At 68.7% G+C, this 25,082-nt stretch overlaps 1 protein-coding gene across 3 annotated transcripts; it reads left to right on the forward strand.

Annotated features, from left to right (window-relative positions):
• Positions 1-1,829: 1,829 nt before the first annotated feature.
• On the forward strand, positions 1,830-24,121 carry CNKSR1 (connector enhancer of kinase suppressor of Ras 1). Of its 3 annotated transcripts, none has more exons than XM_075908543.1 (21): positions 1,834-2,742; positions 3,568-3,725; positions 4,869-5,071; positions 5,693-5,777; positions 8,376-8,417; positions 8,821-8,940; positions 9,023-9,082; positions 9,954-10,022; positions 12,901-13,029; positions 13,850-13,932; positions 14,826-14,920; positions 15,772-15,950; positions 16,543-16,573; positions 17,202-17,374; positions 17,914-17,987; positions 18,470-18,541; positions 19,503-19,576; positions 21,379-21,443; positions 21,585-21,768; positions 22,001-22,182; positions 22,266-24,121. In XM_075908543.1, the coding sequence occupies exons 1-21, from the start codon at positions 2,691-2,693 to the stop codon at positions 22,473-22,475; spliced, it is 2,340 nt and encodes a 779-aa protein (XP_075764658.1). In that variant the 5' UTR covers positions 1,834-2,690; the 3' UTR covers positions 22,476-24,121. The 3 variants fall into 3 exon arrangements, with proteins under 3 accessions (XP_075764661.1, XP_075764658.1, XP_075764659.1); XM_075908544.1 differs by having other exon boundaries at positions 1,841-2,742; positions 14,829-14,920; XM_075908546.1 differs by lacking the exon at positions 9,954-10,022 and having other exon boundaries at positions 1,830-2,742.
• Positions 24,122-25,082: the final 961 nt, after the last annotated feature.

Here is a 25,082-nt window from a genome sequence, read left to right on the forward strand (position 1 = left end):
TGCTTCCCCTCCAGGGATCCCGGAGAGCAGGGCCGCGCCGGCCGCCGTAACCCGGAAGCTGCATGCGCCACTTGGGTGCCAGCCCCACTCACCAGGCTCCACAACGCTGGGGAGTCTGAGCACAGACCAAGGGCAGTTTTTCTGGAAACCTCAACAGCTCCAGAGGCTCCGGGCTGGGGGGGCGGTGCAACGCTGCGGGTGCTGCTCAGCCATTCCTGGCGTTGTTAGCGAGCGGGGAGCCGGGTGGGTCCAGCTGCCAGGGGTCGGCTGAACCCAGAATCCGGCCGTCCCCCGGGACATACCGAGGAAGGGTTGTGAAGCTTTGCTCTCGTTCCAAGATAAGCGGCACCGATCAGACACCCCTTTTGTTCCTGGTCAGTTACCAACCCCCCCACCAAACACTAACCCAGGCAGAGTTTGCCCCCAAAGAGGGGGAAATGCCAGTGACTCCATGAACTTGACTCTTGCTATTGATGGCACGTGGAGGAAACTCAGCTCTGATGGGGATGAGCCGCAGTAGCAAGGCCTAAGGTAAACAAGCCGTCACTGGGACTGACTCATGTCCAGGAACTGTCTGTTAGCAACACAACACCCCCTGAAGCGCAGTAACGCAGCAGGATCTGAACACGGGGCCGCTGGCTCTGCTGGGGGCTGCTCTGGGCACTGCTCACCCTGGGATGTGTCCTCCTGATCTTGACTAACTGGAGAAATGGGCTGAAATAAACAGGAAGGAAATTCAACCAGGACAAATGCAAAGTCCCCTGCTTGGGAAGGAATAGCCAAGGGCACAGACACAAAATGGGAACCGACTGTCAAGGGGGGAGGGCTCCAGAAGCGGGTCCGGAGAGTACAGTGAATCGCAAACGAAATCGGAGTCCGCAGCGTAAGAACGAAAACCTCCTGGGCTGGATTAGCGGGAGTGTTATCGGCAAGATAGCAGACGTCGTTCTTCCGCTCTGCTCAGCGCCTCAGCCAGGGTGCAGCACCCAGTTCTGGGCACTCCACTGAGAGAACAAATTGGAGACAGTCCAGAGAAGAGGGGAAAAAATCAAGGTCTAAAAAGCCCGTTCTCGATGAAAACCTGAAAACTTTGTTCAGTCTCTGTTCTGAAATGTGATTTGTCCTTTTCATATTTGTTCATTTTTTTTAATTGTATCCTTTGGTATATATGGTTGTGACTATTTTCTTCCACTATTTGATCTGAGGAAGTGGGTCTGGCCCACGAAAGCTCATCACCTAATAAACCATCTTGTTAGTCTTTAAAGTGCTACACTGTCCTGCATTTTGCATCAGCTGCACCAGACTAACCCGGCTCCATTTCTATCACTATTGGAGATGAGAAGACTGAGTGGGGCAGGGGCAGCCGCCATGGATGTAAAGGATTGTTATAAAGAGCAGGGTGCTTACGTTTTTCTCCTTATTCACTGAGGGCTGGACAAGATGCCAGGGGCTCAAATTACAGCAAGGACATTAGGAAAAGCCAGTTGTTAAGCACGGGGACAAAGTACCTAGGGAGGCTTTGCGGTCTCCCTCGCTGGAGGTTTCTAAGAACAAGTCAGACCAGGGATACTTCAGACCTCAGGAGCCAAATTAGAGCTCAGCATTATCCAAAAGCTCTAGGATAATGACGAATTCGTTGTTTCGTACTTACTCTGTCTCTCTAGTATAAACATTCTCACAGCAAAATGATCGACCAAATATTATTGCTTCATCCACTACAATTAGTTAATAACATAATAAAGCATCCTGATTGGTTAATCAATTCATTGGTTAACAATTAAATCACAGGGTGTTTTAATATCACGTGCTGCACAGAGCGGCAGGAGACACATGCAAATGTCAGTCTATCATTGGCTGAGACAGCAGCTGTCAGGGCGGGGGGCGGTTGGCCTAGATGACCCATTGAGGCCCCTTCCTGGCCTACACATCTAAGATTCTGCGAGCTCAACACAGTTACCAAGGTGAATCCATTTTCCAGAGGGGGAAGTTGAGGCTAAGTGACTTGCCTCGGTCACGCATTGAGACAGTGGCAGGCCAATTGCTGCATAAGTAGGACCCTCTGTGAGTTAGGGTGCTGTTTAGCCGGGCGCTCGCAGTAACAGGCCTTTGTCCTTGGACGGCCTGTTCCATGCAGGGCGGTTGGCAGGCGGGGTCCCCCTGGGGGGCGCCAGTCGCACTCATCGGGCGCACGGGGCACGGGGCTGTCTGTTACGGTGCTGGGGGCCCGGACGCGCGTTCAGCCCCCCAAGTCCCCACTTGGGTTGCAGGCAGCTCAGCGGAGATGGGGGCGGGGGAGTCGCACACGGGCCTTGCCCACCACCCAGTCCTGCGCTCTACCCACTAGGTCACACTCCCTTCCTAGCCAGGGCTGAGGTGAGCGCCCCACGGGGCTCGGGGCCTTTCACAGCCCTGGGGGTCACGCTGGAACCAGTGGGGGGGGCAGAGCTCGGGGTGCCCAGGGTCTGCAATGCCCCGAGGGGAGGGGCGCGGGGCGATGCTGGGCCCCAGGCTGGGGCTCCAGAGGGGGCGGGCCCTGCCCGCTGAGCGACGGGCGGCTGCCCCAACCGCAGCGCCGCCTGCGAGTTACCTGGCGGGCGGGGGGCGGGGCGGCGCAGCGCAGGTGAGCTCGGCCCCGCCCCCGAGGGGCCTTTCCCGGAACGGGGCGGCGGGGCCAGCCGGGAGCGCAGCGCATGGAGCCCGTGCGCGCCTGGAGCCCTGCGCGGGTGGCGCAGTGGCTGAGAGGTGAGCGGGGCCGGGGCGCGGCCCCCCAGTCTGTGCCGGCGGGACACGCTCCGGGGGGCAGTGCGGCCCAATGGGCAGGGCCGGTGTCAGACAGGCGGGGGGATGCGGGAGAAAACAGCCCGGGGCGTCCATGGGGCGGGGGCTCCGTGGCACCCCCGGATTCCCCGTGCCCGAGAGCCGGCTCCCAGCTACCAGGCGGCCCCCAGCATCCTGCTGGCCTGGCCCTCGGCCTCTGCAGCCCTGGATTCTAGGCCACCGGCCTTGGGGGCTCCGTGGCCCCCGGGATCCAGCCACGGCTCAGGGCTCCGCTGTTGCCCAGCCTGGGGGTGCCGGCTCTCCTGGGTCGTATGCACAGTGCACCATTGCTGGGCATGTGGTCCGGTGGGTCTGGGGGGGCTGGTGGCCATCAGCCGGGCATGAACAGGCCTAAACGGGGGGGGGGGACTCAGCCTGCCACCCCCAAAAATTGTTCTGGAGCCCTGGGAGCTTCCCTTCCCCGGTCTCCTGCCATGACGCCTCGGGGCTGATCGGTGTCCCGGGACAGGGACAAACTCAGAGCCGAGATGAGGCAGCACTTTGTCCCGCTGCGCGCAGGTAGCCTGTGGAACTCCCTGCCACTGGCCGGGTCTGAGGGCGAAGGCGCCGCGCGCCGCCACAGGGGCTTGGCTGCACTAGCCAGGGAGCGAGTGGCCGGCCAGCGTGAGAAGAGTTAATGCCAAGGGCTGCTCCGCCTCGTCCAGCCGGGCTCAGAGAACGGATCCAGCTGCAGCTGCCCAGTGCGGGGCCTCCCGGGAGCAGCCGGGCTGAGTGTGCTTGTCGCTTTAGGCCTGGACCCGGCGCTGCAGCAGTATCCCTTCGAGGCCTGGGCCCTGAGCGGGGAGGATTTGCTGCAGCTGTCCTATGGGCGCCTGGAGGAGCTGGGCCTGCCCTGCCTCGGCCACCAGGAGCTGCTCCTGGAAGCGGTGGAGCAGCTCTGTGCACTGGTGAGTCGCTCTGGCCAGGCTGGAGCCAGGCCCGTCTCTGGCCCCGCCCGGAGTGGGTGAGGGGCTGTGTTCCCTGCAGGGGTGGGAGCAGGTAACTGGCAGCCCCCTCCCCATCTCTGGCCCCGCCCGGGGTGGGTGAGGGGCTGGGTTCCCTGCAGGGGTGGGAGCAGGTAACTGGCAGCCCCCTCCCCATCTCTGGCCCCGCCCAGTGTGGGTGAGGGGCTGGGTTCCCTGCGGGGGTGGGAGCAGGTAACTGGCAGCCCCCTCCCCATCTCTGGCCCCGCCCAGCGTGGGTGAGGGGCTGTGTTCCCTGCAGGGGTGGGAGCAGGGAACTGGCAGCCCCCTCCCCATCTCTGGCCCCGCCCAGGGTGGGTGAGGGGCTGGGTTCCCTGCGGGGGTGGGAGCAGGTAACTGGCAGCCCCCTCCCCATCTCTGGCCCCGCCCAGCGTTGGTGAGGGGCTGTGTTCCCTGCGGGGGTGGGAGCAGGTAACTGGCAGCCCCCTCCCCATCTCTGGCCCCGCCCAGGGTGGGTGAGGGGCTGGGTTCCCTGCGGGGGTGGGAGCAGGTAACTGGCAGCCCCCTCCCCATCTCTGGCCCCGCCCAGGGTGGGTGAGGGGCTGGGTTCCCTGCGGGGGTGGGAGCAGGTAACTGGCAGCCCCCTCCCCATCTCTGGCCCCGCCCAGCGTTGGTGAGGGGCTGGGTTCCCTGCAGGGGTGGGAGCAGGTAACTGGCAGCCCCCTCCCCATCTCTGGCCCCGCCCAGGGTGGGTGAGGGGCTGGGTTCCCTGCGGGGGTGGGAGCAGGTAACTGGCAGCCCCCTCCCCATCTCTGGCCCCGCCCAGCGTGGGTGAGGGGCTGGGTTCCCTGCGGGGGTACGGGAGGGTAACCGGTGGCCAGGCTGGAGCAGCCCCCTCCCCCGTGGGACCCCCCTGAATTGGCTAACGGGTTCAATGGACTAAATGGGATTTTGCATCCCTGGGTCCCTCCCGCAGTCTCGCTCCCGAGGCTGAGCGCTGCGGGGCTGGGGGGTTGCAGCCGCTTTGGGGGGCAGTGCGGCGTTGTGGCCGCCTCCTCGGCCGTTGCTCCGAGCTGCCCCAGGCCTGGCCCCTCTCCCCTCTGCTGAGCGCCTTGGGCTCGTTCCCAGAGCTACGCGCTGGAGACCACCAGCCTGGGGACGCTGGTGGAGAAGCTGCAGCGAGTGGCTCAGACCACCCAGAGCCTCATCCTGAGCCGCAGGAAGGTGCCGGCGCAGGACGGAGAGGCTGTCGCGTCGCCCTCCCCAGACCTGCTGGCCTGCGTGGCCGAGCTGATCACAGCGGCCAAGGGGCTTCTCACCTGGCTCCACAGGTAACGGGAGGCGAGGGCCGTGTGCCGGGGGGATCCCGCGGGGCGGGGGTGGGGCACCGGGCCTGCGCTGCAGGGCATCTGTGGGGCTGGCGTACACACTCTCTGTTTGCTGGGCTGCGTTGCCACCTGGGTGCCCGGCAGCCAGTGCGGAGGCTTCAGACAGCGGCCAGGGAGGGTGGTGCCATGGCCACGTTCGTCTTTGTGACGGTGCCAGCCCGGGGAGAGGACGGGCATAGCCTGGGCAGTGGAGGGCTGGGGTCCTCTGCCCAGGGGCCCCTCTTGAGGCCAGAGGCCTGCTCACTGCTTTGCTGGGCCTCCCCAGGGACGTGGCTCGGTGGGAGGTGGACACTTCCGTGGCAGAAATGGGACTGAGACGCCCAACTTGTTCCACGTGGGCCACGGAGCACCCAGCAGCTGCCCGGACAGGCGAGGAGCCTTGAGCTCTGTCGCCGGCGGCTCCAGCTGCTCAGGACCCTTCAGGGAGCCCCGTAAAACCCCGGCAGGTCCCCCGCTTGTGCTCAGCCCCGGGCCCGAGGGGCAGCGCCTCTGCTAACGGCAGGCCTGTCGGGCCCCCTCCTTTCCTGCCTGCCTGTGACCTGACCGGCCCGTCGCCCCTCCCAGGTATCTCGTCTGTCACCCGAGCGACGACTCAGCCAGCCGGGACATCGTGGCGCTCTGCGGGCAGCTGGCCGAGGCCGTGCAGGAGGTCAGGACGGAGGGTTTAAAGAGCCCAATAAGCCAAGAGCAGGCGGGCGGGGTTGGCGTGTGTGTTCCCGCCGGGATGCGCAGGGGCACGTGGAGAAGCGCAGCCCGTGTCCCTTCGGGGCTGTCGTCATGCTGGGGTTTCCCGGGACCTAGGACAGGAGAGGAGGGAGTCCCGATACCACGGTGACAGGCACAATGCGAGGACGGACGCCCCCACCCAACACACTCGCTTTTCTCCCTGGCCAGTGACCAGCGAGCTGTTTCTCAAACTTCATTGGGGCCGTTCCTCCTCGGCTGGCGGGGAGGCCCCGGCCCAGCAGAGCGGAGCCTGGGAATCTATTTTTTTCTTCTCGTCTCAACTGAGACCGTTTTCTCTTGGCTCGGTAGCCCTTGGTGGCCAGCCAGTGCCGTGCTGCTAGCCCTGCGGATTTCGGGCCTTCCTTTCCCAGGCTCGGATTCGCCCCCCTCCCGGCTCTTGGTGCCTCTCGGCTCGGAGAGTGAAAACTGCTGAGGTCAGTTTCGCTTCTGGGCTGTCAGCTGTTTGGGTTACGAATGCTTCAGGCATTTGTGTAGGAGCCTTTCCCTGGCGATCTAAGTCCAGCCGGGAGTCCTGCTCGCCGCTGGGCCGCCCCGGAGCCGAGGGGAGCCTGTTGCGCTGGTTAGTGGGATAACGCAGAGGGAGGGATGGACGAGCCCCGTGTCGCTTCTAGAGGAACCCGGCTGTATCCTCCTGCATCGCGACCCGTGCGCCGAGCGCAGGACAGTCCGGGTCACTGCAAAGCAAGCGGTGTGTCCTGCCGCGGTGCTTTTCTCGGCTGCGGGGCCCTGTCCCCCGCGACGGGTCTGCGGTAACAGCGGGGAGTGGTGGAAGGGTGGGGGTAGGTTCCTTCCTCTAACCAACGAGGGAACACGGGAACAGCAGGGGTCCTGTAGCACCTTAGAGATTAGCAAAACTCTAGAGAGAGCCGCCTGAGCGCTCGTGGGCGCAAGCCACTTCTTCAGATGATGAATGTGGAGCAAGGGGCCGGGATCGCTCCCCTGCGTTTCAATAACTCTGCTTTCCTACAAAGTGCTTTACAAACGCAAATGAAGCCTCATTAGACCCCTATTAACTAGGCTAGGATCTTCCACGTGTACATTGGGGAAACTGAGGCACGGCAGTGCAGTGGCTTCAGGGGAGCTGACAACCTTCATGGGCCCCCAGGATAGGCAGGGGGGCGGTCCTGAGCTCCAGGAAGGGGCGGGGCATTGGGGGGCGGGGCGGGGCTGGGCCGCACGGAGCTCGCGGGGCGGGGCTCCAGCGGTGATTTAAAAGGCCGGGGGCAGCCCCAGGGCGCCCAGGCCCCTGCAGGGCAGAAGATCCCCAGCAAGGGGCAGCCGCGCCGCCATTCAGTCCCTCCCATGTGCTCCCAGTGCCCGGTTCAGGGGCAGGGCTGTGGGGGCGGGCAGGCTCAGCCTAGCTTGGAGGGCTTGCTGGCACACGGGCTGGCAGCGGAGCCCTGTCTGGAGAAGGGCCCTGCCTTGCCCGGTGCCGGGGCCCATGTCTCTGAGCCGCCTGGGCAGGGCCGGTGGCTGCAGGGGGCGGTGGAGCCGGGGGCGTAGCTGCGATCGGACCCTGGGCTTGGCGCGGCTCAGTCGGGAGGGGAGGGGAGGGGAGCCGGGGGGAAGGGGCCAGGTGCTAAACACCCTCGGCTTTATATAACCTGGTGAGTCACCCGTGGGATCGGGTTCCGGGCTGGGCCGGGGCTGGGGAGCTCGGGTCGCAGGCGCTCGGCGGCTGGCGGGGGGAGAGCCGGCTGCTCTGGGCTCGGCAGGTACTGGGTGTGACCGGCTCCGAGGAGCCCGGCGTGCGCAGGGTGGGGGGCGGGGGGCAGATGCCAGCAGCGCGGGTCTGGAGGGGCTCGGGGGAGGCTTCTCCGGCTTGGGAATAGGCTCGGGAGCAGGGGACGGCAGCGGGTTGTGCTGTGGGGTGATGGAAAAGGAGACTCGGGGAACCCGTAGGGGCTTGTAAACGGAGGGTGGGGGTGAGGGGACGGGGTCTGGAGGAAGCGGGGCAAGATGGTGGGGGGGGGGGGGAAGAAACGGGCCCAACCAGGAACGTAAAAGTAGAGTCAAGATTCACCAGCGCCCCCCCCCTCGTGCGCAGCGCCCCCCCCCTCGTGCGCAGCGCCCCCCCCCCTCGTGCGCAGCACCTCGGGTGCGGCTCTGGTGAGCTCCCGGCAGAGCGCATGTCTGGGAGCGGGAGCCCCCGGGATCTCTCGGTCAGGCCCTCCCCTCCCCCAAACACGGGCTCCTCTGCCCCGGGCAACTGCCTGGCGGGAGTGAGGGGCCAGTGGCCTCTGGACACAGCTGGCGCGCCGGAGCTGGTGGAACGTGGCCAGGTCGCCAGTTCCTCCTGCTGCCGCCAGGCTGCTGTGGCCACCCGGCCTTGGTGTCGTCTCACCTGTGGGGGGAAGGGCAGCAGGGCCCCCTCTAGTCTGGGGGGGGGATGGGAGAGGAGCCCCAGCACCATTTCTCCCCTGCCCGTCTGGGAAGCCCTTTGGGGAGTCCCGGCTCGCAAAGTTGGATCCGTCTCTCACCGCGTCTCTTGCTCCGCCAGGACTGCGGAGTGCTGGAGAGAGAGGAGCGCATCCTGCCGATCGTAAGTGTCCCCGTGCCGCCTCGGGAGCGTGGGCGGGGGCTGGGGGGAGCCAGGCGGGCGGGCGGGGGATGGGGGGGCTGGGCGGGCAGGGGTTGGGGGGGGCTGGGCGGGCGGGGGCTGGGCAGGGGGCAGGTCCTGGGCGGGGGCTGGGGGGAGCCGGGTGGGGGCTGGGGGGGCCGGGCGGGGGCTGGCTGGGGGGGGGCCTGGGCGGGCGGGGGCTAGGGGGGCCATGCGGGCGGGTGCTGGGCAGGGGGCAGGTCCTGGGCAGGGGCCGGGGGGGGCCCGGGCGGGGGTTGGCTGGGGGGGCCGGGTGGGCGGGAGCTAGGGGGGCCATGCGGGCGGGGGCTGGCTGGGGGGGCCATGCGGGCGGGGCTCCTCTACAACTTCTCCCGCTGCCCTTCAGTGCAGGCAGCTGGCCGGGATCTGCGAGGACGTCCTGAGCTGCAGCCCGGCAGCCCTGCTGGCCCAGACGGCCGTCCTGGAGACCGTGGACCTTGTGCCCACCGAGCCGGACGACCAGCTGGTGAGTCTGCCCCCCGGCCCCGGCCTCTGCTCGCGCTGCGGCTCCACGGCCGCTGCCAACCCCCGTCCGCTCCTCTCCGCAGGGCATCGAGATCCAGTCCACCAGCTCCTGCCTGCACTTCATCGCGGGAACCGCCCCGGAGGTGAGCCGGGGGAGGCGGCTTCAGGCTCTCCAGGCTCAGAGCCCGCCCCCAGCCGAGCCCCGACGCGGGCCCGTCACGAGCAACGTCCCGGGGCGGCCCTAGACGAGCTGCCAGGCGATCGGCGCCCCCACCTCTGAACCCCTCGATATTGCGCCACCGTTTGGCGCCCCATTTAACCTGGCACCCTAGGCGACTGCCTAGTTCTCCTGTATGGACGGGCCGCCCCAGCCCAGCTCCCCTCGGCGGCCGGGGCCAGGGAGTGGGCCCCCGGAGCGGCCTCCTTCGTCTCGGGGGCTGCGAGCCGGTCGGACCCCAGCCGGCCTCGCGGGACAGGTCGCTTTGCTGCCCACATCCCTCGAGTTCCCGGGGGTGCCGGGCGGGAGCGTGCGGCTCTCCCAGTCAGTGCTGGGTCCAATCTGCACCCACCTCCCGTCCCGTGCCCTGGCTCTGTGCGGGCCACGTTGCTGACACCGGTGGGAAAAACCTCCAGGGCTGGAACCAGGGGAATCGGGCAGCCCCGCGCGGGGCCATGCGTGGAGCCCCAGGGGGTCGCAGGGGGCCCATGTGCGCTAACCCCCCTCCTGGGCCAGCCTGCTCTGCGTGGGCTGCATCACACGGGACTTGGCTGAGTCCTTCCAGCTCTGCTGGTTCGTGGCCGGGCGTCACGCTGCCTTGGCCAGCGTCTTGCTTCGGTCGGTTCCTGGGCCGGAGCAGGGAGCCAAAGATCAGGCCTGAGAGTTAATGGTTAATCCCCGGCCTGAGCCCCGCACTGTGTCAGCCAGGCAAGTGGCTCGAGAGCCTTTCTCGGCCGCCCCGCTAGCGTGTTCCTGCCGCGGCCACGGCTCAGACTTCTCCTTGCTCCTCCTGCCAGTCTCCAGCTGAGCACTGCAGCCAGGTCCTGCCGGGGGACGAGATCGTGCAGGTCAACGGGCAGGTGGTGGTAAGTGCGGCCCCGTCGGCGCGCCGGGCTCCTGGGACGGCCCGGTTCCACGGGAAGGGGCCGAGTGCAGCTGCCATCGTGGCGGGTGTGAGGGGTCCCCCGGCAGATCCTTGTCCCTGTAAACGTGGTGAAGCGTTGCGGCGGCGGCGGAGGGGGTGGCCGGCTCTCGTCCTGTGTCACTTCCTTTCTCTCGGGGCCGGGGGACTCGCCGCGGGGTTCCAGCCCCCAGGGGATCAGGCGAAGACTCGCTCCATTCACAGCCCTGCCCTCGCTGGGGAAACGCTGCCCCCCCCGACAGGGCTCGGCGTTGTTTGGCTGGATGCAGCAGGTCCCTACGGAGGGTCCCCAAAACCCGGCTGGTTCCCATTGATTGGCTCTGGACCCTCTTGCTGGAGGAGTGTGAGCAGGTGCCTGGGCTAGGCAGCCGGTCCTTGCTTAGCGAGCCAGGGGGCTGTGCCCCCGCTTTGCTTGGAGACTCCTGCTGCAGAGACGCGAACCCGCCCGGGCCTGGCTCCCGGGGAGGCGGGTAGAACCGCTGGGAGGGGGCCGGGCGTTCCCGCCCCGAGCCTCGGCCTCCCCACGCGCTCAGCAGGCAGCAGCCCGCGAGGGGGGGCGGAAGGGAGGGTCTTCGGGAGGCGCAAGCCTGGCACTTGGCTGAGCCTCCACGCACTGACGTGCCGCACTTAATTCAGCCTCCAACCCCCCCCGCCCCCCCTCCGGAGCGAGGTCGGGGCGTTGTCGCCGTTTGCGGGGAAGCGCCTGGCGGGATGGGCAGGAAAAGGGTCTTGCAACGGGGGCTCTTCAGCAACCAATGGGAGCGATCCCCGGCGTGCGCCTGGCGCTGTAGTTTGGGTGCCCGTGCGCCTCTCCGTGGTAACTGGGGTCCCTGGTCGGACTGTCTCCCCATGATGCACCGGTCTCGCCTTTGGCGGGAGCAGGTGGCGGCTGCGCGTGACGGGCTGTGAGGCAGCGTGGGATACGGAGTCTGGCTTAGAGGAAAATGAGGCCATGAAGCAGCTGGACTACAGCTCCCATGAGCCATTGCAAAGGTCCAGCCAAACTGAAGTACAGGCAGTCCCCGGGTTACGTGGGTCCGACTTAAGTCAGACCCCTAGTTACGAACCGGGGGGGGGGCGCTAGTGCGGGGTGCCTCCCTCACTGTCGCTGCCTCCAGTGGCGTGAGGGGCACTTCTCCCCCAGCAGACCAGGGAGACGCGGAGCTAGCACCCCCCCCCCCCAGCAGACCAGGGAGACGCGGAGCTAGCACCCCCCCCCCCCCCAGCAGACCAGGGAGACGCGGAGCTAGCACCCCCCCCCCCCAGCAGACCAGGGAGACGCGGAGCTAGCACCCCCCCCCCCCCAGCAGACCAGGGAGACGCGGAGCTAGCACCCCCCCCCCCCAGCAGACCAGGGAGACGCGGAGCTAGCACCCCCCCCCCCAGCAGACCAGGGAGACGCGGAGCTAGCACCCCCCCCCCCAGCAGACCAGGGAGACGCGGAGCTAGCACCCCCCCCCCCAGCAGACCAGGGAGACGCGGAGCTAGCACCCCCCCCCCCAGCAGACCAGGGAGACGCGGAGCTAGCACCCCCCCCCCCCCAGCAGACCAGGGAGACGCGGAGCTAGCACCCCCCCCCCCCAGCAGACCAGGGAGACGCGGAGCTAGCACCCCCCCCCCAGCAGACCAGGGAGACGCGGAGCTAGCACCCCCCCCCCAGCAGACCAGGGAGACGCGGAGCTAGCACCCCCCCCCCCCCAAGCAGACCAGGGAGACGCGGAGCGGCTTTTCTCGCCGTGGAGGACACGGGCGACGGGACCTCGGCGTGTCTCAGCGGTCCTGCTGCCCGCGTCCTCCGTGGCGAGAAAAGCCGATCCGCGTCTCCCTGGTCTGCTGGGGGGGGTGCAGCTAGTGCGCTCCCCCCCCCCCCCCCCCCAGCAGACCAGGCTTTTCTCGCTGACGCCTGAGGTAGAGCAGCTGGGGGGCTGCCGGGTTGATCCCACAGCGCCGAGGTGCGGCACGACTGGACCAACCCAGCAGCCCCCCAGCTGCTCTGCCCCAGGCGTGTCCGATTCAGCCGCTGCTGATCAGTTTCAACAGCGGCTGAATCTGGACGCCAGTTCCGACTTACATACAAATTCAACTTAAGAACAAACCTACAGTCCCTATCTTGTACGTAACCCGGGGGCTGCCTGTATTTCAATAGGTGCTGGAATTGGGGGAGGGGGGGAGCTGCAGCACCCCCTGGCTTGAAGGGGTGACAGTTCGGTTCAGTGGCTCTCAGCACCCCCACCCTCCGTCGGTATGTGGGGAAGACCTGCCGTCTTTGCGGGCCGTCGGGTTTGCTGCACCAATAAAATCCATTTCCACAGCAATCTGCTACCAAGTGGGGCAAGAGTTGTTCCCCTCAGACCATTTTCAGGGAGACTTTTCGGGCAGCCTCCTGCGGCCCTGTGCCGGGGAGGGCCCGGTGCCGAGCCGAAGGGCCGGCCAGCTGGGGCACTGGAGAAGTGGCTGTGAAAGGAGCCGGCCATGGAGGACTGGCTGACACAGCTGCTTGCCGGCCGGGTGTCTTAACTGGCTTGCGGTGGAGCGGGGAGTCCCTGGTTCCGGGCTGGGGCGGGCCTGTGGCTGGCGGCTGACTCACGTGGCTCTGGCGACTGTAGACTCCCTTGAGCGCCATGGGGCTGTGAGCGACCGTTGGCTGTACCAGCCCGTTCCCCACGGCCACACGGGCGGGAGGAGTAGTCACGGGGCACGAGGCGGCTGGCCGGGGCGAAGGCCTGAAAGAGCCCCCGGCCCAGGCAGACTGACCCACGGGGCTGCCCGTTTCCGGGCGCGGGCCGAGCGGGTGACGAGCGCGGTCCCCGATCCGTGCGCAGGTGGGCTGGACGCGAGTGAACCTGGTGAAGAAAATCCTGGAGAAGCCGACCCTGGTGACGCTGGTGCTGAAGAAGATCCCACTGACGTCTGTGGGGCCCCTGGGCTGGCCCGGCTCTCCGGGCCCTCTGGTAAGGGGGGCCTGGCCCCAGCAGAACTGCCCCCTCCCGTGCCGAGCAGGCAGGGTCTGGCCAGGAGCCGGCTCCAAGCGCCCGGCGCCCGGGCTCACTCGGCGTGTGGGTGTCTCCTGGGGAGGCCTCGGCCCCCTCCCCGCCCAGTGGGCCCCCAAATCCTTGTGCTGCCTGCAGGCCGCCCCGGGGCGTAGCAGCTCCGCCGCTTCCATGTTTCATGGCTGCGCTTCCGGGACGTGTCCGCACCTGGTTGGTCTTGCCGCTGAGGCAGCATCGGAGCCTCCCGGGAGAGCGCTGGGGGGGGCGGGCCCTACTCGGCCGGGGGGGCTGAGTGCTGGGGGGGGCCCCTACTCGGCCGGGGGGGCTGAGTGCTGGGGGGGGGCCCCTACTCGGCCGGGGGGGCTGAGCGCTGGGGGGGGCCCCTACTCGGCCGGGGGGGGCTGAGTGCTGGGGGGGGGCCCCTACTCGGCCGGGGGGGCTGAGCGCTGGGGGGGCGGGGCCCCCTACTCGGCCGGGGGGGGCTGAGCGCTGGGGGGGGCGGGGCCCCCTACTCGGCCGGGGGGGGCTGAGCGCTGGGGGGGCGGGGCCCCCTACTCGGCCGGGGGGGCTGAGCGCTGGGGGGGCGGGGCCCCCTACTCGGCCGGGGGGGCTGAGCGCTGGGGGGGGCGGGGCGGCCCTACTCGGCCGGGGGGGCTGAGCGCTGGGGGGGGGCGGGGCGGCCCTACTCGGCCGGGGGGGCTGAGCGCTGGGGGGCCCCCTACTCGGCCGGGGGGCTGAGCGCTGGGCGAGCCCGGCTGGAAACTCGCTGACTCTGTTGCAGGCGCCTGGAAGCTCGTCGGATGTTGCGGAATCTGGGCTGGAAAACCAGGATTCTCCGCTGAGCTCAGTGCCCCAGCCGTGTGGGTAAGCGCCGTGGGGCTGCCTGCTGCTTCCCTGGGCCTCCAGCGCCCGCCTGCAGCTCACCGGGTGGGGCTGGCCAGCCGGGGCCTGGGCGCCAGACGGGGGTGGGCAGGGACGCAGGTCAGCTGGTCCGGCCCTGTGCTGCCCGGCTCGCAGGCCCTGCGCGTCCAACCCTGGCGCCTGGACTTTGCTCGCGTCAGCGTCCCAGAGCAAGGGGCTTGTTTTCAGCCTGCCGGGAGACTGGTCAGAGCCCAGGAGTTCGGGCGCTGGGTCCCGTTCCCAGTTCTGCCATACGTGTGCCGTGTGACCCTGGGCAAGTCTCAGCACCTCCGTGCCTCGGTTTCTCCATCTGGAAAAGTGAGGATGTGGCCTTGCTAGGCAGGGTTTGGCTCTTAAATAGAGCCCAGGGCTTCCCCTCTGCAGACTCGAGTGTTTTCTATTCCTGGCTTGGCCACTGGCCTGCAGGGCGACTGTAGACAAATCTCCTCTTTCCCCCCCCCCCCCAAAAGTCAGTGTGCCTCAGTTTCCCCAGCTGGCACATGGGGATCACTTCTGAGGCTTTGAGCTCTGTGGCTGACTCGCACCAGAGAGGACCTAGGCAGCAGAACAGCCACCCTGGCAGGATATTTATTTATCTGGAGCCTCACGCTTGTTTTGAGCCGCTGACGGTTCCACTGAGTCACCCCTGCGGTGGGAGAGGGCGCGCTGCTGACTCGGCCCCGGGGGGCACGTGTGGTGCCAAAGGTGGTGGGGCCCACGTGGCCAGCCCGGGCAGGCGCTGCTTGGCTGACCGGGGCTCCCGCCCACGGCCGGCTCCGTGCTGCGGGCTCTGCGGAGCGGCAGACGTGCCCCAGGGCTGCGGTGCTGACCCCCGCTAGTTCAAGGCTTCTCCCCAGCAGCGTGCCCGCCGGGCTGGACTGGGCCACTGGCGAAGAGGAGGGGAGTGACTCCAGCCAGCCCGGAGACGAGACCCGGGAGCTCCCCGGGGCAGGTAGGAGACGCCGGTGCCCTGCCGAAAGCGGCCAGGCCTCGGGCTGGGGCGAGCTCGGCTGGTTGCCGGCTCGTGGGACTGCCCCGGGGCCGGGGCTCAGGGGAGAGCCTGTGCCCGGGAGCCCTGCAGATGCCCCAAGGCTCCGCAAAGCCTGGCCGCAGGGCGGGTACCAAGGTGGTCGCGCTGGGCTCCACCCGGCGGCGCTGAGCCCTCCTGCCAGCCCCCCCTTTCAGCAGGGCCGCAGGGGTACCAGCCAAGCGGGGAGGGGCTGGGGCTCCCATCAGGAAGAGCTCTCCATGCCGGAGCCTGGGACTCCTACTGTCAGTGGCCCTTGCCTCCCGTACAGCACCGTGCACGCCGGAGCTCAGTCTGGTCCTGCTGTAATAGAAGCGAGTGGAGAAAGGGGCCAAGCCGGCAGGGAGTCGGGGCGGGTCGAGGGAGCGCTGCCTACTGCTTAGAGCGGAGGCTGGGTATTGGCATCTTCCTGGCTTGGCGGCTGACTCACTGGGCCCTTCGCAACCCTGTGCCTCAGTTTCCCCTGTGTAAACGGGTGGTGATGGAGCCCATCTCGACGCGCCAGCGGGTCCCCAGGGGGAGTGTCCACGGCGCGAGATGTGCCAAGCGCTCCAGGCCGGGCCCGTGCAGAGCATGGCCACGCAGGGCCAGCTTCCCCTGAGCTAGTGGGGTTTGCATGGACGTGGACAAGGCCTGACGCTCCAGTTCCGGAGCAAAGGCTCCGTGGGAGCCCCGGGCCCCGCTGCGAGGGGAGCCCCGGGCCCCGCTGCGAGGGGAGCCCCAGTCGGGACGTGGCTGGCGGGTGCCGGATCCCCCTGAGGGTTTGATCTTTGCAGGTGCTTTGGCCTCCCCTGCGTTGGAGAGCCCAGCTCCTGGGGCAGGATTGGAAGGGGTCAGCTCGCCCGCCGCTGCCGCTCCAGCCAGGCCCAGCACCTTGCAGCTCGGCTCAGAGGGCTCCCCAGAGAGCGGGGCCGGGCGCCGGAGCCAGGGACAATCTCCCGCGTTGCCAAGGAAGGTGAGACGAGACTGAGCCTCGGCTGGTCTCTTCCTGTGTCTGTAGCCTGACGCCCCCCCGCCCCTCCCCCCCGAGGCCTCTCGGCGCCAGCGTGGCACACAACTCGGAGAAACGTGGAAGGGTGCAGAGGCCACCTGGGCTCTTCAGGCCCCTGCCCTGTGAGGCCGGGAGGAGCTGGATTCGAAATGCGCAAGGCAGCCAATACAGAACAGAGATGAGGGAAACCTCTCTTAACACGGGGCATCGTTAATCAGTGGGACTCGCTGCTGCAGGATGCGAGGCAAATAACTTAAGACCCTCACGTTAATCCTGAAATGACTGGGCTCTTCCACTGCTCCCAGTGCTGGATCATCGGGCGTATGCCCACCCTGCAGTGAGCTTCAGCTGGCGAGGTGGGCAGGTGCCCGCTGGACTAGCTGTCGTCCTGGGGTGCTCGGATCGCCCCCCTACTCCCTGCACAGCCAGCCAGGGCGCTGTCCGTGCCCCGCTGAGAGGCCGGGGCCAGAGAGGCCGGCGTCTGCCTCCCAAAAGCCTTGAGCGGCCTGCGTGGCCACGGTCTTTCTAACCGCGTCTCTGCCCTCCTGCCTTTCAGAGCAGCACCAAGAGTCGCTCCGGGCAGAAAGGTGAGTGGCCGCCTCCCGGCCCCTGTGCACTTGACAGTCGTGGGCTGCAGATGAGCCCGGGGATCGGCGAGTTCTCCGGAAGGGGGAGGTTCGGGTTTGAAGCTCTGCCCCAGGCGCGTCCGTAGCTGCCTGATTGCTTGGCCACGCGGGCAGGACAGAGGAGGGGTCCCCCCTCGGACCGGGCGGGGGTGTCCGCAGGAGTGGGGTGCGCGTGCCGGGGAGCAGCGCGTGGCTGCGTCTCTTGGCTGCATGGCAGGAGCCGGGTTTGCCTGCGGATGGTGGGGGGCGGGGGGAACAGCTGAGGCCTGCAGCAGCGGGGGGGATGGAGCTCGCTGGCCCTGTCCCCTGCCCACCCTCCCTCCCTCTTCTGCCTCGGCGAGGGGCTCCGCTCCGGGCTGGACCGAGTCCAGGCCGTGCTGGTCCCGCCCCCCTTCCCTCGCGGCAGCCTGCAGCAGCTTGGGGGCCCGGACCCAGCCCCCAGGCCGAGGCTGAGACCCCCCATCTTGTGGCCAGAGGCAGACGGGCGACTGGCTAGTGCCCCGGCCACGCGCGGTTACACGGCCGGTGGGCACGGAGGGTGGGGGAGCCTGGCAGACGAGCTGCGCCCCCCTCACCGCGCCTCCTGCAGGGGTGGCTACCAGGCTGAGCCGCCGGCGGGTCTCCTGCCGGGAGCTGGGCAGGGTGGACTGCGATGGCTGGCTCCTGAAGAAGAAGGACCACGCGGGGTTCATGGCGCAGCGGTGGAAGCGCTGCTGGTTTGTGCTGAAAGGCCACGTCCTCTACTGGTACCACCAGCCCAGCGTGAGTGCGGCCCCCGGCTGGGGGAGAGCGGAGGGAAGGGGCGGACGAGGGGGGGAGCAGAGAGAAGGGGCGGGCGGGGGGGAAGGAGAGGTGCTGGGGTGTTGCTGCTGCCCCCAGAGATCCTGGGGCACAGGGCGGGGGTGGGCCGGGGCGAGTTACTTGGCCCTGCTCCGAGCCGGCTGCCGGGGGAGGCGTCTCTCTGGGCGCCCCGGAGCCCGAGTCGGCGGGAGAAGCCCGGGGCGGGGGGAGGGGTCTCGGCCTCGCCCTCCCGGGAGCCGTGGCCCAGCGGTGCCCATCCCCCAACGGGGCCCCCCTGTGCCGGGCTGAGATGAGAGCGGCGGGTGTCCAGCCCCACGGCCAGAGCTGGCAGCGATGGTGGGGCTTTCTCCCCAGCCTCACCCTGCCCCCGCCCCGGGGGACCCTGGGCCAGTCGGCTGCCCCTCCCCTCCCCTCCCCTCCCCTCCCGGGACAGCGGCTCGGAGCCCTGCCCCAAAGCCTCTCGACGCCCCGCGTGACGCGCCGCTCGTGTCCCCGCCCAGGACGAGAAAGCCGCCGGCATGATCAACGTGGCGACCTACAGCCTGGAGAGCACCCGGGAGCACAAGAAGAAATAGTGAGTGGGGGGGGGGGGGGGGCGCGCGCGCCCCCAGCCCTGCCTCCAGCCCCGGCCCCGCCCCACCCCCGCCCCGTAGCCAGCAGCTGCCAGCTGTGGGCCCCCTCCATGGGGCAGCGCCCTTGGCACCGAGCACCCCCACCAAGCGGGCCTGTGCGTGGGGAGAGGTTCCAGCTGGAGCGGTGGGCAGGGGGGACCCTGGGGGGGGGAAGCTGTCCGGCGGGGGGGGGGAGATGCCTCGCAGGCCAGGCTGCCCTGGTGAGTGGCGGGGGAGGGGGAGCGCATGTCCGAATCCCAACCCACAGGCTCCGTTCCGGGGCCGCGCTCCCCCCGGGGTGATCAGAACCCCGCCTGCCCCACGGCAGCCTGGAAATGGGCCACGGACGGGCCCCAGCCCCACGCCGAGCCGGGGGCGGGGCCCGCTGCCCGCTATTGCCGGCGGGATGGTGGGAAACGCAGCCCCGGCCTCGTTCTTCTCTCAGCGTCTTCCAGCTCTGCCACGAGCGGTACAAGCCCTTCGTCTTCGCGGCCGACACGCTGGCCGACCTGAGCAGGTGAGCGCCCCCCCCCCCCCCCCCGCTAACGAGCCGGGTCGAACCCGGGCGGGGGTTGACCCAGCCTGACTCGGCAGCCCCACAGCGTCCCGGGGCGGAGCCCTCGGGGCGTCGAGTCCAGCCCGGCCCACAGCGGGACCCCCGGCGCCAGCATCTAGCCAGGCTGAGTCCGGCCAGACCTAGCCACCGCCAGGGGTGGAGATGCCAGGCCCTCCCTCCCCCCGGACCCATCCCAGCACCCCCTGCGCCTCCCCAGCGAAATCCCCCTTCCTACCCCCCCCACCCTCCACTGCAGCTTGAGCCCCTCCCTCCCCCCCCGGACCCATCCCAGCACCCCCCACGGCTCCCCAGCGAAATCCCCCTTCCTACCCCCCCACCCTCCACTGCACCTTGAGCCCCTCCCTCCCCCCGGACCCATCCCAGCACCCCCCACGCCTCCCCAGCGAAATCCCCCTTCCTACCCCCCCACCCTCCACTGCACCTTGAGCCCCCCCTGCCCCCCGGACCCATCCCTGCACCCCCCACGGCTCCCCAGCGAAATCCCCCTTCCTACCCCCCCACCCCCCACTGCACCTTGAGCCCCTCCTCCCCCCGGACCCATCCCAGCACCCCCCCCGCCTCCCCAGCGAAATCCCCCTTCCTACCCCCCCACCCTCCACTGCAGCTTGAGCCCCTCGCTCGGCCCCGCGGAGCCGGGTTCTGGTCCCCGTCCCTCCCCTCCCCCAACGATTCCTTGGCCGCCAGAGCTGAGCTCGTTGGAGGCCACTGAACGGACGCTGTGGGGGACCCGGCTGGGGCTGCTGGAGGCGCACGTGGAACCGAGCCCCTAGGGCGGGTGGCTGACCCACACGGCCACGTAGGCCACGGCCAGCGCGCGAGAAGCGAGGGACCTCGGCGAGCCGTAGAGGCTCCTGCACTAAGCCCCCGAGGGCCTGACGCCTGCACTGGTTGGTCTCCCCAGGTGGGTGAGCAGTTTGATCACGGCGAAAACCAAGTGCCGGCTGGCCCAGGAGTCGCTCCCGCACAGAGAGGAAGGTAGGAGCCAGGCGCCTGCCTGAACCCGCTCCCGCGAGCCCGGCCGGCTCCACCCCGTAGCCACAGGAGCTGGGGGGCCGCTGCTCCAGAGCGTGTGGAAATGGGCGAAGAGCAGACTCCCGCCTCCCCTGAGCTAGGGGGCTGCAGAGTGTGTGTGTGTGTGTGTGTGTGGGGGGGTTAATCTGGGAGCAGCCGCTTTGAGGAGACCCTAATTAACGTACCCCCCTCAGGCTGCTGCTCTGCACAGGCCTGGTCTGTGAGCCCCGGTTCTCCCCCACGCGCTGGTGGCAGAGACCTGGATCCTGGAGACCAGCCTCACGGTGGGAGGGGGGAGAGGAAAGTCGCGGCCTCTGACTTGGGGGGCCGAGGGGCGGCTCTGCGGCCCGGAGCGTCTCTTCCCCAGGGCCCGGCAGTAACGGCGCTCGGCCTGGCGTGGCCCGAATGCCCGGGGCGAGATCCGAAAGGAGGGGCACCCGCCAGCGAGCCCCGGGAGACCTGGAATGGGGCAGACCCCGTCCTGCCGGTGTTGGGACTCGTGTGACCCCGGTGTGGTGGTGCATGGGCCTTCTGGTCCCCCCCCCCAAGCGAGGGGACCCTGACTTGCAACTACTCGCTCTCCCCCCCACCCCCTAGCCCCCGCTGCTTCTGTATCAGAGGCAGCGAGGGGGGAGCAGGAGCTAGTGCTGGGGGCAGGGCTGGCCCGAGTCCTTTTGCCGCCCTGGGCCCTGGCGTGCGGCGCCACCCCTGGGCGCAGGGCACATGCGCAGGCCCACCCGTGGGGCGTAGGCCCACCCCCCCCCCCCGGGTGCACAGGCCCATCCCCCCCCCCAGGTGCACAGGCCCATCCCCCCCCCAGGGTGCATAGGCCTGCCCCCGGGGCACACGGCGCATGCGCTGCCCAACCCAGCCTGGCCAACGCTGCTAGCGCACGCGCCAGGCCAAGCACGACCCCGCAGCCGTGGGGGGAAGGGCGCTGCTGGCCGGCACCGTGGGGCCGGTGCTGTGGGAGCCGGGCGTGCGGCTCCTGATGGCAGCTGCAAGCGACGCCGCGCACCCCTTACAGCTGCCCCCCATGGGTTGGCGCCCTGGCCAGCTGCCCAGCTCGCCCATGCCTCCGTCCGGCCCTGGCTGCGGGGAGCCGGCTTAAAAGCCAGTTCCCCCCCAGCGCTGTCTCCGCGGTGGGCAGGGTGGGGCGGGGGAGGCAGAGCCACAGTGCGGGAACAGCAGGAGCCGGGATCGCGGAGTCCTGGCGCGAGCCGGGTCCCGGACGTACCCCGCTGGGCTGCACTTTAAAGGCAGGAGCTGGGATACCCGCTTAAACGCAGAGCGCAGCTTGTCGAGTACACGACGAGTCAGTCACCCGCGTGACGTCCGTCACCCCACTCGTGTGTGGCCTGGGCCCTTGGGGACCAAGGGGGGCACCCCCGGAGGTCGGTTTACCAGGAGCGTGGGGCAGAGGGGGCAGGAAGGAGGCCTCCCCCTCCCCCCCCAGCCCAGAATCCCAGGAGCCAGGCCTGGTTCCAGCAGCAGCCTGCCGGACAGGGCGATGGGGAGGGGGGAAGACGAGGATCCTGTTGCTGAGCCGTGAACCCTCGGTCAGCAGGCCGCAGCAGGAGCACCGTGGGAGCAGTTAGGACTAGTGGTTAGAGACAAGCGCAGGAACCCAGGGGCCTGCCCCACCTCCCATTCTGGCAGGCTGGGAGCCCCTGGCTGGAAGGCGCCGGAGAAGGGCAGCGTGTTCTCTGCAGGCGCGAGGGGCCAGGCCGGGCTCTCCCCCTGACGGCTCTTCCCTGTCCTGCCAGATTGCTACAGCGAGACGGAAGCCGAGGACCCCGACGAAGACGCTCCCCGGCCTAGCTCTGACCTGGTGGGTGTCGTGGGGGAGGGGACGGGCGGGGCGGGGGGCTTGGAGGATGCAGGGGGGCGCTGCTGTCGCCCAGGCGGAGAGGGGCTCTCCGGCCCCCTCGGATTCCCGCGCTCGGATCTCAGTGCTGATCTTCCTCCCCAGCCGCCAGCGAGAAGGGAGCCGCCACCTGCCCTGGAGAGAGCCCCGCCCGGTGCTGCCATGAGGAGCCCCGACTCCGTGGGCCCCCTGAGCAGCCCCCTGGGGAGCCCCCTGAGCAGCCCCCTGGGGGGTCCCCATGGCAGCCCCCTGGGGAGCCCTGGCAGCGGCAGGCCCTGCTCGCCCCTAGGTAAGTGCCGGCACCGCTGTCAGCCCTGGATTCGGGGCCGCTGGGTGCCCCCTTAGTGCCCCCGGCGGAGCAGGGAAGGGACCCACCCGGCGCTGGCGCGGGGCGTGCTCGGCGGGCGGAGGAGGGGTCGTGTCGGGGCTGCTCCTCCTAGGACCCCCTGCCCCGGGGTTCCTGTCCGCTCGCTCCCAACGCCGTTCGTGCCACAAGGCTCCAGCCTCTGACTCCCCCGCAGACTCCCCCGGCGAAGAGCTCGAGTCCCTCATCAAGTGCCTGAAGCAAGGGGGGGTGTCGCTCATCGGCCGGTGCCAGCTCCAGACGCACGAGCAGTACCGCAAATCCTTCATCAAGCGCAACAAGAACCCCCGCATCAACGCGCAGGTCCACCTGGTGCGGGCCCTGCAGAGCACGCTCAAAGTAGGTGTCCCGCTCAAGCCCCCGGCCCCGGCACGGCCCCGGCCCGGCACTGAGCAGCGGGGCATGTGCTTTTCTCTCGGCAGGCCAAGGTGGCCGAGCTCCAGGTCCTCGACCAGCTCCTGGGTGACCCGGAGCTGACAGCGGAGAAGTTCCGGCGCTGGAAGGAAGAGCACCAGGAGCTGCACCAGGAAATCCACCAGTGGTGGGTGCAGGCGCCGGACCAGGCGGCCGGGGCAGCTGCAGAACACGGGGCCGAGTCCAGCTCACCAGGAGCAGCCGCGGCCACGCCCTGACACATGGGACCCGGCCGTGCCCTGCGTATTCCTCGGCGCGGGGAAGGCTGCCCCCGCCCCTCCCCCCATTCTGGCTGGAGCTCGCTGCAGTCTGAGCCCCGAGGAAACGCGTGGCCCACTCGCGCCACGCTGGGCGCCCATTTGGCGGGCACGTGGGACGTGTTTCAAAGGCCCAGTTGCGGGTCCCCGAGGACGGAGGCTCCTGTCGTCCCGAGGACGGGGGGTTCTCAGGCTGCTCGGCCGAGTACGTCCTGTCGCCGGTTTTAAGAGCGGCTGCCTGGTTCCCAGTGTGTGTCCTCAGCCCCCCCACAAGCACTGCCAGCACCAGAACCAGCACCGGCACCGGCACCGTCCCTCTGGCTTGCTCTGAGATGGGCTTTCCCGCCCGTGGATGCCTGCGCGTTTCTCGCCGCCCCGCGCCAGCCCCATTGGAACCAGGAGCCGGCGGGCTGGAAACGCTGACGGACAGACGGGTCGAGAGGAGCTGCCTGGTCCCCCGGCTGCTGCCTGGGGGCCCTAAGCGCTCAGTGGAGAAGGGCAGAGGCTGGGTTGAGATGCACAGGTAGCCCTGGGGCCTCTGCCTCACCTTGGGCAGTTGCCTTAATTCACCTGTATGTAAATGGGGAGAGGCCTGAGCTGCCTCCCAAAGCTGCTACGTGGTCCCACGGGCTCCTGGCCAAAGCTCTTTGGGACCCTGGGCTGTGGCCCTGGCACCGCCGCAGGCTGGTGGGTGGTTTTGCTGGACAGAAGCTGTGACCCACCCCCCCACGCGGCCATGTGAGCCCCCCCCCCATTTAAACGGCCGGGGCCTGGCCCTGGGGCAGGGACACCAGCCGGGCACTAGCAGGGCCCAGCTCTCACCATGCGCAATCAGCGTCCGCCACGGTTCTGCCCTGGGCCCGCCTGCCCCCATCTCCTCCCTTTGCCCCCAGGGGCCGGAGCCCAGGCCCCCGCCCGCGCTGCGGGGTCTGCACGGCTGTTCTTAGGGCCGTGGCAACGGGCTCACAGCAGCTTGCTCCCGCCCAGTGATTCTAAGGGTGAAGTCCAGCTGTTCCCTAGCCCTTTAACTCGCTCTTTTATATTTTGTTTAGACCAGGGTCTGGAGCCCGGCCCCTTCAGTTCAGGGCTGGTCCCAGCGGGCCTCAGCTCTTACGGGCGCCAAGGGGCGCTCGAGGGCCGTGCACCGGCCCTGTCCCCTGGGCTGCCGGGGTCAGCAGGACCTTTCCTGGGCTGCTTGGGGCAGCCGGCGGGGAGCTGGGAGCTGAGTGGGAGCCTGCCCTTTGCTTGCAGGGGGCTCGGGCGCAGGACCTGGCCTGCGATGTCCGACGGCACCAGCCCTGCGGTGTTGTTCTGCGGCAGCCACGGAGGAGCCGGACCGGCTCAGCAATTCCCCTCCCCCCGCCCCCACTCATTCAGACCTTCCCGGGCCGCGGGGGCGGGGCCTGGACACTCAACTCGCCTTCCCTGCTCTTTCCGTTGGCAAAGCTGGTTTATTGGCCGCGCCCCGGGCGTTTCGTGAACCCCGGGCGTTCGCTGCTCCGCAGACCCGAGCCTGCTCTGGCCAGCTGCTGCCTCTGGCGCCTGCAGCTGAGCCAGGCACGGCTGACGTTCTTGGGCCAGGAATAAAACCGTTGCTGACAAGTCCAGCTTTGCCTCTTGTGCTTGGAGGGGGGCCTGGCTGCAGTATCCAGGGCCCTGCTGTCTCCCATGAGGCAGGACTCCCCTCCTGGCCTTGTCTCGCCAAACCCCTCTGGGCACTTGTCTTTCTCCGTCCCTCTTTCCTTGCTGAGCATCAGGCATCTGCTCCAGGAGGGAGCGAGCCCAGGTGAGCATTACCTGAGTGGGGCGGAGCCCAGGGCCAGCAGCCTGAGGGCCCCTGGGGTGTGTGGCCCCTCCCCCAAAAGCAGCAGGTACCATCCTGCCCCATCACAGCTGCGCTTGAGCCCTTCTCTGCGGCCAGCTGAGCTTCTTCCTTTCAGCTGTGTCACTGCTCCCCCCCCATCACTACCCCCGGCCTGCCCCTTTCAGCTGTGTCACTGCTCCCCCCCCATCACTACCCCCGGCCTGCCCCTTTCAGCTGTGTCACTGCTCCCCCCCCATCACTACCCCCGGCCTGCCCCTTTCAGCTGTGTCACTGCTCCCCCCCCCATCACTACCCCCGGCCTGCCCCTTTCAGCTGTGTCACTGCTCCCCCCCCCATCACTACCCCCGGCCTGCCCCTTACAGCTGTGTCACTGCTCCCCCCCCCATCACTACCCCCGGCCTGCCCCTTACAGCTGTGTCACTGCTCCCCCCCCATCACTACCCCCGGCCTGCCCCTTACAGCTGTGCCACTGCTCCCCCCCATCACTACCCGCGGCCTGCCCCTTTCAGCTGTCGCTGCTCCCCCCCATCACTACCCCCGGCCTGCCCCTTTCAGCTGTGCCACTGCTTCCCCCCCCCATCACTACCCCCGGCCTGCCCCTTTCAGCTGTGTCGCTGCTCCCCCCTCATCACTACCCCCGGCCTGCCCCTTTCAGCTGTGCCGCTGCTCCCCCCCCCATCACTACCCCCGGCCTGCCCCTTTAAGCTGTGCCGCTGCTCCCCCCCCATCACTTCCCCAGGCCT

This window comes from Pelodiscus sinensis, chromosome 25 (genome assembly GCF_049634645.1).
Source record: "Pelodiscus sinensis isolate JC-2024 chromosome 25, ASM4963464v1, whole genome shotgun sequence".
NCBI classification, from domain to species: domain Eukaryota; kingdom Metazoa; phylum Chordata; order Testudines; family Trionychidae; genus Pelodiscus; species Pelodiscus sinensis.